This window comes from Rhinatrema bivittatum, chromosome 8 (assembly GCF_901001135.1).
Source record: "Rhinatrema bivittatum chromosome 8, aRhiBiv1.1, whole genome shotgun sequence".
NCBI classification, from domain to species: Eukaryota; Metazoa; Chordata; class Amphibia; order Gymnophiona; family Rhinatrematidae; genus Rhinatrema; species Rhinatrema bivittatum.
The window spans coordinates 145,499,236-145,513,343 of NC_042622.1; the positions used below are offsets into that span (position 1 = coordinate 145,499,236).

The following is a 14,108-nucleotide window of genomic DNA, read 5'->3' on the forward strand; positions in this document are numbered from 1 at the left end:
CTTCTAGTCTCTCTCTACAGCTCAGCAACCCAAAGATTATATTCCAGTATCAGAAGGTCTTCAGCCCTGCCAGACACATCGACTCACTACTGCCACCACTGGTGGTCCAGCTTCCAGCTTAATAAAGAACTACTGTGTTTATTTCATTCATATTCCAGCCTAGCTGGTGGTTCCTCTCAGGATCTCCTCCTGGGGGCGCTGTCATCTGCCATCGGCCCAAGGATTCACCATTTCCTCCAAGTGGTCATTCCTTACACTACTGTCACTCTGTGGGAGCCAACCACTACAGACCACTAACACCGCTTACGGAAGTATTATATATATAGCTAACTCCTCTTTCTATGGGACTTGCCAGCAGCCTATATATAACAGATTGCTACTCCGTAGCGGAAGCATGATAGATTGCTATTTCAGTAGCAAAAAATCAAGAGCCTTCTTGCCAGCCTAAATCTCGTATTAAACACTGCAAAAACAGAATTATTGCTCATCTCCCCAGAAATCAGCAACGCCTCCTCTTCTCCTCCAGCTATCCCACTCTCCACCCAAGTGAGAGACTTAGAAGTTATAATTGATAACAGGATGAATCTGAAAGCATTTGTCAACTGCACAACCAGGGACTGTTTCTACAAACTCCAAGTTCTGAAAAGGATAAAACCTCTATTTCACTCTAATGATTACAGAACAATACAGAAGCTTTAATCTTCTCAAAGATTGATTATTGCAACGCCATCCTACTAGGCCTCCCATCATCGTACACCAAACCTCTACAGATGGTCCAGAATGCGGCAGCAAGAATTCTCACCAACACCAGGAGAAGAGACCACATATCACCTATCCTAAAACACTTACACTGGCTCCCTATTCACTTCAGAATCATCTTCAAATCCATCACCATCATATACAAATCCATCCACCACTTTACAACACTTGACTTACAATTCCCGCTCAGCCTTCATCACTCCACAAGACCCACCAGAGAAGCATACAGAGATTCCCTCCAAGTACCTCATATCAAATTCACTCAACACATAACTTTAAGAAAACGGGCCTTCTCAACAGCTGGACCAGCACTCTGGAATTCCATCCCTCCGAATCTCCGACAGGAGCCCTGCCTCCCAACATTCCGAAAAAGATTTAAGACCTGGTTATTCAAACAAGTTTTTCCGGACCCCTCATAATTGCTGCCTCATCAACTTCCACAACTCAGTCACAGCTGCCCTTGTAAATAACACCACGAGATGTTAATCCAATTCAGTATTTCTCTATGCCACTAGTTCGATGTTAATCTACTTCTGTATTTCCCTTTCTCTCCCAGTTCGATATCCCTTGTTATTTCTAACTGCAATTTCCTTGCACTTGTTTTTTAGTTTTAATGTATTTGCACCCCTGTTCAACTGTAAACCAGCATGATGTGATTGTATCATGAATGCCGGTATATAAAAACTTTAAATAAATAAATAAATAAATAAATAAATAAATAAATAAATAAATATACCTATTGTTAGCTCCTCTCCTCAGAAGAGTATCATTGAACAGATTGCCAACTCCTCTTCCCTGGGGAGATGATCCATAACAGATTGCTACCTCCTTCCCTTAGAGGAGCATCTAACAGCAGTTCGCTAACAGAATACTAACTCTGCCCTCCTGACGGGGTAAGCACTACAGATAGCTAACTCCTCCCTTCTGGAGGAGCAGATCATGACAGATTGCTAACTCCTCCTCTTTCAAGAGGAAAGCAGAACAGATTGCTAACTCCGCCCTCCTGGCAGAGGTGAGTGATAACAGATTGCTAACTTCTCCCCTCTGGAGGAGGAGAGCGTAACAGATTGCTAACTTCCTAGCAAGAACCATAACAGAAACAACCTCTGCCTCCTCTACCACTGCCCATGACATTTCCTTCACCAGCGCTCAGCTCTCAGCCCAGGACTTGCATGAACTATGGGCACGGACCAATCAGTTGACTAAGAAAGCCACCACCTAGGCAAAGAGAACAGCAGATACTCATAGAAAACCAGCTCCCCAATTCAAGATAGAGGAGAAGGTTTGGCTATGTACCTTCCATTTATGCCTATGACTTCCCTCGATGTGCTTGGCACCGTGCTTCACTGGGCCCTTTCCTGTCATGCGCCAACTGGGTCCTGTCATGTCCTAGTTAAGGCTATCACCCATGCTAAAGATCCATAACATGTTTCACGTTTCCATGCTTAAGCCAGTGGTGCTTTCGTGGCCTTCCACAATGCTGCCTGAATCCCAGGAGCTCACTGCGGAGATATATATGAAGTCCAAGGAGTCCTAGTGGATTCCCACCGGAGGGGAAAAAAAGATTGAATATTTGATCTCATGAAAGAACAATGGCCCAGAAAAAATTCATGTGTACCATCCTTCAACACAGGGGTAAGCAAACGTTTTGAGCCACAGCCCCCCCTTCCATTTGTACAATTTGTTCGGCTCCCCCACCCACCAAAGTTGGGTTACATCATGTATATAATATATATAAAAACAGTAACTGGGCTATGTGTAAATTGTTTGAAGTGCTTAAAATTATTATATCAAGAAAACCAATGGGGGAAAAAGCACTAATGTTAAATATTCACATTAAAATAATGTTTTATTAGTAAACAAAGTCTAAAATACATGAGCAGTTTCTTGATGAATTATCACTGTATCCCTTAATACATAATTATACAATAAAGCTGGTACAATTCTAAATGGTTACAAACATGACATATCATATTATATGAATGTAAACAGCAATTAGATACATAAAGTCATGATGAATTGTTTGTGTGTGTCATACAATTATACATAAATATCGACAATATACGTCATGTTGTTCCTGAAGACCTCAATGGTCACAAAACCACACAAATATGTTCACAAACACTAACTCACTAGCTTAACTGCATAATTACACTCACATCTACCATTCACACAATAAACATGTTTTTTTATACACTGTGATGCCTCACACAATAAACATTCTTTTGTAAATTGTAATGTGTAGTTTCCTGGGTCTGATAGAAAGTCCCCAACAAGGGCCTTGTTTCGCCAATGAAGGCTTCCTCAGGGGGGACCCCTGGCACAAAATACAATGAATGTCTGTATTGTTAGAAGGCTACCCCCAGACTTAGTGAACGGAAAGAGCCTATTCAACTTAAAGACAGTGAGGATAAAAAATGACACCTAACAAACGGCTGGTTGACTGGTCAATACTGGATAAAAGGTCCAACATTTTATATTCCATCATTCAGAAATTGAACAGCAAGAAAATCTTCTTTGCTGAACTTAAGTTGAACGGAAGTCCCAATGAGAACAAAGAAATGGCCTGGTCACAGTGGTCTGTACAGCCTGTGCTACCTGAGTTAGCACTGTGTTTTGCTGTATAAACTTGTTCTCACAATGCCTGCTGCTGGTCAGTTTGAGTTTGTAGGGCATTCTACAGTTGCTGTTGCCCTGTAGCAAGGATCTGTATCACTTACTCCATCTTCACTGCTTCCTGAAATGCCTATGTATCTCTCTAGGGGAATGAGAGGAGAAGATAAACAAAAAAAACCTGCTGGCCTGTCTGGCTCTTACTTACTGCTTGAACCTTGACTACACAGGCAGGGCTAACCCCATTGGCCTGCTGTAACCTAGGCTGGGTGTTCAATTTCCCCGTCCCAGGGAAAAAGAAAAAAAAATATTCTGTAGGATTTTTTTTCTCTGCAGCAGCTGTGGGTTTTTGCCTGTGCTTCCCACTTAGGCAAAAATATCCCACAACTAACACCATATGTAGTAATTTGGGCGGTTGTGGCTTGGGAAACAGCCAGTGGGATAAAGGAGGCAGACTCTGGATATTTCCTTATGTGCAATTTTATTTATATTGAAAAGCAAAACAGAAAATAATACAGCTCACCTTGAAGTTCTGGTAGCACTCAAATATTAGACATAACAAGTCTTCGAATATATGGGGTTCCTGCCTCTCCCCACAGCTTCTCTAACTCTTCTGGTTCCTGACTCCTTATAGTATGGTGAGGGGAGTCTCCCTTCACCCAGAATCCTTTGTGGGGATGATCCTTAAGAAGGACCAGGCCAGATAGCTGTGGCCAGTCCCTTAAGGTGATTTGAGGGAGTTTCCTGTATACTCCCTCACAAATACCTAGAAGAGAATGAACTCCTGAATCTGAATCAATTCGGCTTCTGAAAAATCGTAGCACAGAAACACTATTGTTATCAATGTTCGATACAATTTGGCATAGATTTGACGTAGGACAAAAATACATCTTAGTCCTGGTTGACATTTTTGCTATCTTTGACACATCGATTACAATATTCTCACAAAGCGGTCTGAGGAATTTGGTCTAGCTGGGACAGTTCTCAAATGGTTCAACTCATTTATTTACGGACATACATAACAAATCCACATAGGCAACAAATTATCCAAATGGATAATAAAAACCACCGGTATACCTCAAGAATCTGCACTATTGGCAATAATTTTCAACATGTATATATCTCCTCATTGTGAAAGTTATTGGGCAATCTAGGTCTCAACTTTTGTATTTACGCGGACGACACTCAATTTTTTGGCGTGGTATCTGATTCAATAATTAATACATACAAACAGCTCGAAATATACCTATCAGCAATAAAACAAATGCCATTGTCAGAGGATCTTCCTATATTCGATTATATGGGACAAAAAATTACTGTCACTTCAAAAGTTTGCAACTTAGATGTAATCCTCGACAGCCAATTAACAATGAAAGAACACATTAAAAATGTAATCAAAAATGGCTATTACAAGTTGCAGATATTAAAGAGATTACTGCAATTCTACTCTTCTTGGTCTTTCTGCAGCAATGCTTTGACCCTTCAATTATTGCTAAATGCCACAGCGTAACTTTTTACCAGCATCAACAAGCGTGAGCACATCACTCCAGTGCTCTCTGAATTACATTGGCTTCAGATTGAGGCATGCATTAAGTATAAGATTTATTGATTGATTTATTTATTTGTTTGTTTGTTTGTTCAGTTTTATATACCATCATTCGGTTCAGCCATCATAATGGTTTACAAAAATCAAAGATCACAACTATCATCTTTAATCTTATCGCCTCGGATGCTTCACCTTGGAGCAATGCTCTTTTACGACTTTATTGCTCATCTCATCAGCTTCGCTCCACACAATGAGGCCTGTTAGATGTGCCCTCACAATTGCATGCCAGACTTAGCGTTATCAGAGACTGCGCTTTCTCTGTGGCTGCCCCGGCTATCTGGAACTCTTTTCCGGAAGCTCTACGTGTGTCAGACAGCGTTAAGACTTTTAAGACCCTGCTAAAAACATGGCTATTTAGACAAGCATTTTACTAAGTCTGCAGAACGTTCCTGTATGTTTTGAGTTTTATTGTTGCTATGAATTCTGATTTCGGTGTATATTTATTGAAATGCTATGATTGTTCCTATGTACATCGCCCAGGATATGGCGATCAATAAATTCAAATAAAAGATAAAGACTAAAACCCGTTAGACTTCAAAGATTTTTTAACTGTTCTTCAGATTCTTTTCACAAATATAATATTGCAACTCACTTCTGATACGGTTACTGGAACCACACTTAGAGAACTCCAACCACTTAAAAATTCTGTCGCATGTGTCCTCACTGATCATACAAGATTCAACCATATTACTCCAGTGTTTTCTGCACGGCACTGGTTATCAATTCAGTTTAGGATATGTGATGGAATGTACAGACAACTCCCTCATTCTATCTTAAGGAGCCCGGTTCAAGCTTTTAACCCAGGGCTCCTTATGGCAGAAAACCGCAAGGGTTTCTGGGTAAAAGGAGGTTCCCTTCATGCTGCCATAAGAGCCCAGGCCTAGAGAGCTTGAGGAGGCCCCATGGAGCTGGTAGGATCTTATGAAACACTCAGACAGTGGACGTTTTCCTGTTAGTTGTGCCTGACTCAAGGTGAGCTACAATTTTGATTCTTGTATCTTGGAAGCAATGTAAATAAATACCTGTACTATAACTAAGTTGGTCCAGTTTGTAACCCAGTCAGACACTCCATACCAGATGAGTAGCCTAGTTGTTAGAGAAGTGGGCTATGAACCAGGGAGACAAGGGTTCAAGTCCCACTGTTGCTTCTTATGACCTTGGGCAAGTCATTTTACCCTCCATTGTCTCAGGTACAAACTTAGCTTATAAGTTCTCTGGGGATAGGGAAATACCTACAGTTCCTAAATATAATATGCTTTGAAATGCTGAAAAGCAAAATATAAATAAATACCAAGAGTGCACAATTTATTTATAAGTCTTATGTGTGAACCGTGTCAAAGACCTTGCTGAAATCCAAACACACTAAGTCTAGTGCTCCCCCTTGATCCAGCTCTCTGGTCACCCAGTCAAAGAAATTGATCAGATTCATCTGGCAAGATTTACTTTTGGTAAAACCATACTACCTCGGATCTTGCAATCCATTGGATTCCAAAAATTTCACTACTGAAGAAATTACTTACCTGATAATTTTGTTTTCCTTAATTTAGACAGATGGACTTAGGTTTATTCTCCCCTGCCAGCAGATGGAGATGGAGCAAGCTGATGTCATAGTATACATAACCTTGCAGTGACCCCAGCCTGCCAGTATTCTCAGTCTCCAGCAGATGGTGGAATTGCATCTCCCTATGGGGATTGCTTTGAGCTTTTTGAAAGGAAAAATTTGAAATTCTAAATTCAGGAAAAGAAAGCCCCACTCTCCTGTGGTGATACCTAAAAGTCCCTCCCACAGTTGAGGTGATTCCTGTGGTCCTTCAGAGGTGTGCCTTGGTCTGGTAGCTAGGTTTCCCGGCTTGGACCTAGCTGCTAGTTCAGGTGAAAGGCAAAGAGTGCAGGAGGCCGAGTGCAGCAGTGACAGTAGATGCCCTCTCCTCCCACAGCCGGAGACCATCTCTGTACTCAGCCGGTAAGCACTGAGCTCAGATAAGGTTTAAAAAAAAAAAAGGAGAAAGTTTTACCTGAATCAGAGACAGTTAGAGGGGTCTCTGTTTTCGGCACGCCTGTTGGGGTTAGGGAACTGGGCAGCCTGGTGGGTTGAGCGGCCCCCAGTGGGCTAAGTCCTGCACTTAGGTTTTTTTCTTGCACACCGTGTGGTAGGCTGCGGTGGCCATTTTCGCGCGCTCTTGTGTGTGTTCTGCTGCCCTCAATAGGCCATTGGTGTGCGCACGCAGTATGTCAGCTCTGTGCATGCATTGTGCACTCAGTTTTTGGTCGCGCTTTTTACACGCACAAACCTTTTTACGCGCTTAACTTGGCGCACAGGTTGTGCGTGCGCCTTGCCACATTTTCTTCTAGGTGCTTATTTTTTGGGCACATTTCATTTTTGAGCACAAGCCATTCTGACACACATTTACCGCAGCGATTGCGCCGGTAAGCAAGAAGCCTAATCGTCTTCCTATTTGTATTGCCTGTCATAGTACGGCCTTTCAGCCTGACCTGGCTTCTAACCTGTGTCAGTGCTGCTCAGATGCTCAGGGAGAGTTGTCTTCCTCGGATTTTGCTAAGCCTGGCTCTTCCCATTCTGATGATGGGTTGGTCACAGCCTTGACTGGGCAGACGCCAGATCTTGGATCCCCCTTGACTGGCTTCTCCGCTGGCAAGGGCAGTTCTGTGGGACCAGCTCCAGTTCCTTCTGGGCTTGGTCTGGACCCAGCTGCTTTTTCTTGGTTGGAATTTTTTCAACGCTTACAAGCCTTTCTTCAGGTGCAGTCCTCCACTTCCCCCATTTCTGTCCGGTCGGACCCTCAGCCGGTGGTTCCTCCCTCTTCTAGTCCTATGCTTAAGCACTGGGGCTCGCCCCGGTTCCCTGCAGGTGTTCCCAACAGGAATCCGGATAGCACTGATGATCAGGGCCGGTGCAAAGGTATTAGGCACCCTAGGCAAACCTTACAGCCTGGCGCCCCCATACACAATTTTAAATTATGCATTTATAACATATTTTACATGAAAAATTACATTCTGAGTTAAAATTAATATACATGTTGTGATAATTTCATGCACTGTTGTGATGCCAACAAGAAAACTTTGCATCTTGGAATTCATATGGCATCATACCTATTATGATGTTTTGGCATGGTCCTCTCGTATCAGCACAGTACTATCTGCCAACACTCAAAGAATAACAACCTTACCTATGAAAAAGAATACCACAAATATTACACCAGAATCTAAAATATCAATACACCTCCTATCAGGAAAACAGAACAGGCCAAGCTACTACAGATCCCTACAGAGAAACCACATGCTAAGAATGCTTCATCTCAGACTTTGCATGCAGAACACAAACCCTCACCAATTACAGAATAAAGCCACATAAAGTATAAATAGAAATGTACAGACAAAAACTGAACTGTAAAATGCATCACGCCAGACTCTACAGTGCACAATGGAAAACCAAAAATCACCATTCCTCATGAAACAATCAATAAAATCAAGATATATAAATAATTAATCATAATAGTAAAATCATACTAATACAATAATTTCAAAACAGCTGATGAATAGAATTTCCAATAATTAAAGACTCATGCAAATTTTGAAAGCTTTACCAAACACCAATAAAATATTTCAAAACAGCAGACACATCACATACTACCCAATAATTAAAATGGTAGTCAATCAAGAAAAATGAACTTAAAAAGCCACCTTTACTTATCCTCTCCAGCAGTTCTCCTACTCCTTTCCCTTTGCAGGCCACACCAGAAGCAGCAATAGCTGCTGAAGCTGTCCTCACGGTCCTCTTCCTTAGGGACCATAACCAGTCTCTTCTCTCTCTCACACACACACCAGTCAAACCCTTAGGACCAGTTTCTGTCTCTCACACACAAAAGCACACATATACCAGTCATCTCCCTGATCAGTCTCTCTCAATCACACAATGCTCTCGCTCTCTCTTACTTACACAAAAGCTCTCAATCACACACATGTTCTATCTCACTTATAACAGTAACAAGGGAAATGCAGTTGACTTCAATGAGTCTCAGCAACTTGAAATAAATTTCAAAATGCACTTTTTATTGACGGCAACTCCATGGCTTACACAAGCACAATTTAGACAGGGTCCCCCGACACGGACCCGTGTTTCTCCAAACGCAGCTGCATCGGGAGGGACTTTAAGCGGGGTTCATAAGCTATAACAGAAAAGAAAATTACCAAAATGAAGGGACTCACTAACAAGAAGGATCCAATATCAATCATCATATATAAAATTTTTTTTATCTACATCAAAAGCAGCACACAATCCATTTTAATGCTGTGCTTACTATCATTAATAATTTAAAACGGGAGGGCAGTACTAGCAAAACGCTCTGTGTTTAATGAAATTTAATGTCAAATAACCAATCGCAAAGCACTAGACTGCCAGACAACTAGTGGTTATGCAAGTCTCAAATATATAGTAGAGGGTAAAAATGTGACGATGCAGACTAGTGAAGGGGAACATGTACTGGACCATTTACATGTTGCAAATACAGGGCAGACCCGCCATAACTACTTCAAAATAACATATGAGGAAATTGTCTATTTCATGCCAATAGAAACGTGAGGATAAAAATGTGAAGAAATAAAGTGAAGGGGAAGTAAAAGAGAAGTCCAAGACAAGTAAGCCGAATACATGTTCTTATTTTCATATCTTTCCCGACACTGACTATATATTTATGAGTGAGGCATAAAGTGAAACTAATATTATATATAAAACGCATCAGGGTGTCCGGATGAACAAAAATTACTTACAGAAAATAGTAATACATGCACAGTAAAGAATCAAAACAAATAATTACGAATTCATCTCTCCCCTCCTCCCGGAGCAAGGCTGCTTTTCGCGCCTTGCTCCGGGAGGAGGGGAGAGAGGACTGGCAATCTCGAGCGGCTGCGAAAAAAAAGTTAGTCGTTGCTTTACACATGGGACTGTGAGGAGGGAGGAGGCCTTAGCTGCTGGGGGGAGCAGGGAATTGAAGTGGTGAAAACGAGAGTCCCCCAAAAGAAAACAGGCAAAGTGCTGGAAGAAAGTGGAGGGAGGGGAAGAAAAAATACGGGAAAGCTTCAAAGCGTGTCAGGTCAATCCAGTAAAGTAAAGCAGCCTTGCTTCGGGAGGAGGGGAGAGAGGACTGGCCATCCCAACCGTCCACTTCGTTGCTACTTTTTTTTTTTTTTTTCGCTTTTCACTTTTTAGATTTTTTCCGCTTTCGTTGCTTCGGGAGGAGGGGGAAGAGGACTGGGGCTGCCCCGGAGACCAGCATCCGTTGACGCGGCCAGGGCAGGTGAGCGTAGGAGAACCGTCCACTTCCTGGTACCTGTCATTTCAAATGTCATTTGAAATGACATTTGAAATGACAGATACCAGCGTGTCCGTGAAGCGTTAGGCCCGCGCACCCAGGTTACTGTATAGGCGCTGTATAGCGCTCTATACAGTAAAATGGGTTGCGCGGGCCTAACGCTTCACAGACGCTTCTTAGACGCAGCTTGCATTTGCAAGCTATTTACATACAGGATCGAGCGGTAGGTGAGCTGGACTGTGCGTGCGGCAACCGCGGGTGCGCCCGGCACTAACGCAGCTCTCCCTACCGCTCCTTACTGGATTGACCTGTAAGTTCTCAGGGCAAATGATGAAATGTTAACAACTTTGCAATCCTTTTGTAAGAGTTTGAACATTTTCTTTGTTAGGCACTGGAGTGCTGGAGTGCACTGGACCCACTGGAGTGCTGAAATCTATCATGAATTTCCCAAGAATCAGCAACTACTTTATTAACCATCTGGACTATAGAGAAGTTCGTCTAAAGTATTCAACAATCAAGAGATTAAATGGAGAATGTAAGCTAATATTCTAACCAGAATTTAGATATGAAGTTTGAAAACTAATTTCTAAAATTTCCTTGAACTGAACTCAAACAGACGTAGGGCAGGGAAAGTGGTTTTCCATTATAAACTACAAAAGTTAATCTTACTTTTCCAATGCTATTAAATCCTTCTCTGTCGACACTGCTCCAGAGCCCTTCAGTCTTTTTGTCCGAGTACCAGCACGGATATGTACCCTTTCTCTCTGTTTTTTCTTGATTTATATCTTTTGATATATTAATTTTTTTTAAAAATTCTTATGACATTGCCTCAGCAGCCCCCCAAACAGCAGTTTTCAGTGCTATACAGAAAAAAAAAGAATTTCCTTCACAGGGTGTCCAGCACTTAGAAACCCACTGTTGTGGCTTCAAGGATTGTGTCTACAATAGGAAAATGTCCACTACAGATAGACAATGACATCTGCTACTGCTGCCTAGGACCAAACTATGACCAGGCAAATTCTATCATTGTGGCTATATGTCTCTGCACTCCCAGAAGTCCAGGGCCTGAAAAATGGAGGAGCTGAATAAGTCTCTGAAGAGTCACAGCTGGTCCTCCTCCCAGATTGGAACCTTGTCTTGCTCCCCAGGCGCCGAGTTGAGCAGGAGCTCCTCGGGAAAGTCTTCCCCATCTTTGGAGAAGTCTTCCCCATCTTTGGAGAAGGCAGAAAGCTCAAGCCCTTCTAAAAAGAAGAAGTGCCACACTTTGGAGTTGGTGGTGCAACCAGCGCCAAAAAAGTATCACGTCTCAGCACCATTGATACAGTCTATGTACCATTCACCGGTGCATTGAGCCCTAGCACTGGCAACACATATAGCTCTTGCAACATTGATGCAAAAGCTCCCAGTGCTATTGATGCATCAGACCCCAGCACCATCAAAGCATAAGATCTCGGCACTGTCGATGCATAAAGCCCCAGTACTGTCACTGTATTTTGACGCATCGAGCCTTGGCACCATTGACGCTCCTGTCCTCGAAGCCTTGGGTATTGGAGCAAGCTATTGCATCATCAGTCATGGTATTTCCAATACAGCTCTTCACTATATCACCAGTTACTTCCATATATTTTACAGGGGCAGAAGGAGATATGCTTTACTTATCCCTGACAATTTCTAGAACAATGTCTCCAAGGTTACTGGTACAAGGCCTGGGCTTGGACATGCCAGATCCCATTTGTTCCTTGTCTCTAACTGGCCCCCAGGACAAATTTTACAAAGTCCAGAGTGTTATGATATCGAGGTGTTTGGTGGATTCACAGGGGCAACAGTGATGGTACCTCCTACAGGGAGGAGCCCTGTAGGGAACTGAAGCACCGGGCTAGACTCAGATGCACAAACACAGAGATTCTATCTTTTATTATACAGCTATTGTAGTCCACCAGAGGTGGCAGTACAGAGTAGTAGTAGTAGTCTGTGATCCTTGGCATAGGAGACCCATCCCACAATGATGGTGTAAGGCCCCGATGCAGATGTCCAGTAAGGCACTGGAGGAGAGACAGACTGGCAGATGTTATAACACACTCTCTGGTAGCTGAGTAGATAGAGTTCCCAATGAGCAGTAGAGAGAGGATAGATGTTAGCAGTCTGTAATCTTCGGCAGAGGAGACCTGTTCCAAAATGCTGGTGTAGGGCCCGATGCAGATGAGCAGCGAGGAGCTGTAGATGCACAGACTGAGAGAAGTTGTACTCATTCTCTGTAGCTGATAGGTAGTGTTCCAGCAGGTTGAAGAATTGGTAGCAGACACCAGGATAGACACACAGGTCCTCAAGGAGCGAGTACCTGGATTCAGGATAGGCACCTGTAAATAAGCAAAGGGCCCCCGAGGAGCGGGTACCCAGGTTAGTAGAACCCCGGAGGGTGAAGGTGGCTTCCAGCAGAGTAGAAGTGGCAGAGCAGCTTAAGACCGGAGCGAATCCAATCTGTTGCTAACTCGGCGAGAGTCAGCAAATGGGCAACCTTTTGAATATGGAAGCAGTGACGTCACTCGAGGGGGACGCCCCAGATGTTCGCACCAACACTGCTACAAGACGTGAGGTGTGCGCGCCCTAGGAGGCCTCAGGTCAATATGGCGGGACACCGTGCCAGAGCCGCTCCGGGGAAGCAGGAGGGTGCGGCAAGGAGACACTACAGACGCCATTCTCCTGAGGCTGGTGGAGAAGGCTGAAATAGAGGTGAGGCATGTCAAGCGAAACCTTCTGAGACCGACGGATGCAACAGTCCCCCCTTCAAAGGGCCTCCTCCAGAACCCCTACCTGGTCTTGGTTTCCGAGGATGTGCATGATGATACTGGTACAGCATCTCTTTGTCCAGGATGTTGGACATAGGTTCCCACAAGTTATTTTCTGGTCCAAAGCCCTCCCATGACAGGAGGTATTCCCATACTCTGCCTCTCTTCCGTACAAGTATAGCGTCTACTTTGTACTCGAGGTCCTTTTCTGTATCAACAGGAGGGGGATCTGGTGTCTTGGTGCTGAATTTGTTGAGTATGAGTGGTTTCATAAAGAGACGTGAAACACGTTATAGATCTTCATTGCTGGCAGAAGTTTGAGACTGTAGGAGAGATTGCCCATACGTCGGAGGATGGGGAATGGTCCGACATAGCGTAGAGCAAAGCGAGCAGCTGGCAACTTCAATCTGAGGTGCTTCGTAGACAACCAGACCTTAACACCAGGCTTAAGTTCAGGAGCCTTGCCGTGATGCATGTCATAGTCTCGTTTTGCTCGAATTCCGGCTTTGATGAGCATCTCCTTTGTCTTCTTCCAAAGATGTTGAATTTCATCGGAAGTGGCTTGAGCTGCCGGGGTCAACACTGAAAGCGGAAGTGGCAAAGGTGGTGAAGGTAGTTGTCCATATACCTCTTCGAATGGTGTTGATCCAGTAGATGTTCCTGGATGAGAGTTGATGGAAAACTCTGCCCACGGTGGAAGTTCAACCCAGTCATTCTGGCATGAAAAGACATAGGCTCTGAGGAACTGTTTGAGGGTACGGTCCAGCCTCTCAGTTTGGCCGTTGAATTGCGGATGGTAAGAAGAAGTGAAGTCGAGAGTGATATCGAACTTCTTGCAAAGAGCCTTCCAGAATGTGGCTGTGAATTGTATGCCTCTGTCTGAGACTATGTGCTTCGGTATTCCGTGCAGATGGAATATGTGGCTGATGAAGAGCTTTGCAAGTTCACTGGCAGATGGTAAGCCAGGAAGCGCCAGAAAGTGAGCCACTTTTGAGAATCTGTCCACCGTTACCC

The 14,108-nt window shown here is 43.5% G+C and overlaps 1 protein-coding gene across 2 annotated transcripts in view; it reads right to left on the bottom strand.

Moving 5' to 3' along the window:
• LOC115096470 (EH domain-containing protein 1-like) overlaps nt 1-14,108 on the bottom strand; it is an 82,625-nt gene that overhangs the window by 13,165 nt on the left and 55,352 nt on the right. Inside the window, exon 5 of one of the 2 annotated variants that reach the window (XM_029611115.1) lies at nt 9,029-9,165. The exons of the other annotated variant lie outside the window; for it this stretch is intronic. Within the exon in view, the coding sequence (XP_029466975.1) occupies nt 9,148-9,165 (18 nt within the window). The 3' untranslated portion in view covers nt 9,029-9,147. Of the gene's footprint in view, nt 1-9,028; nt 9,166-14,108 lie in introns of those variants that run through there. 2 annotated transcript variants of the gene reach the window in all.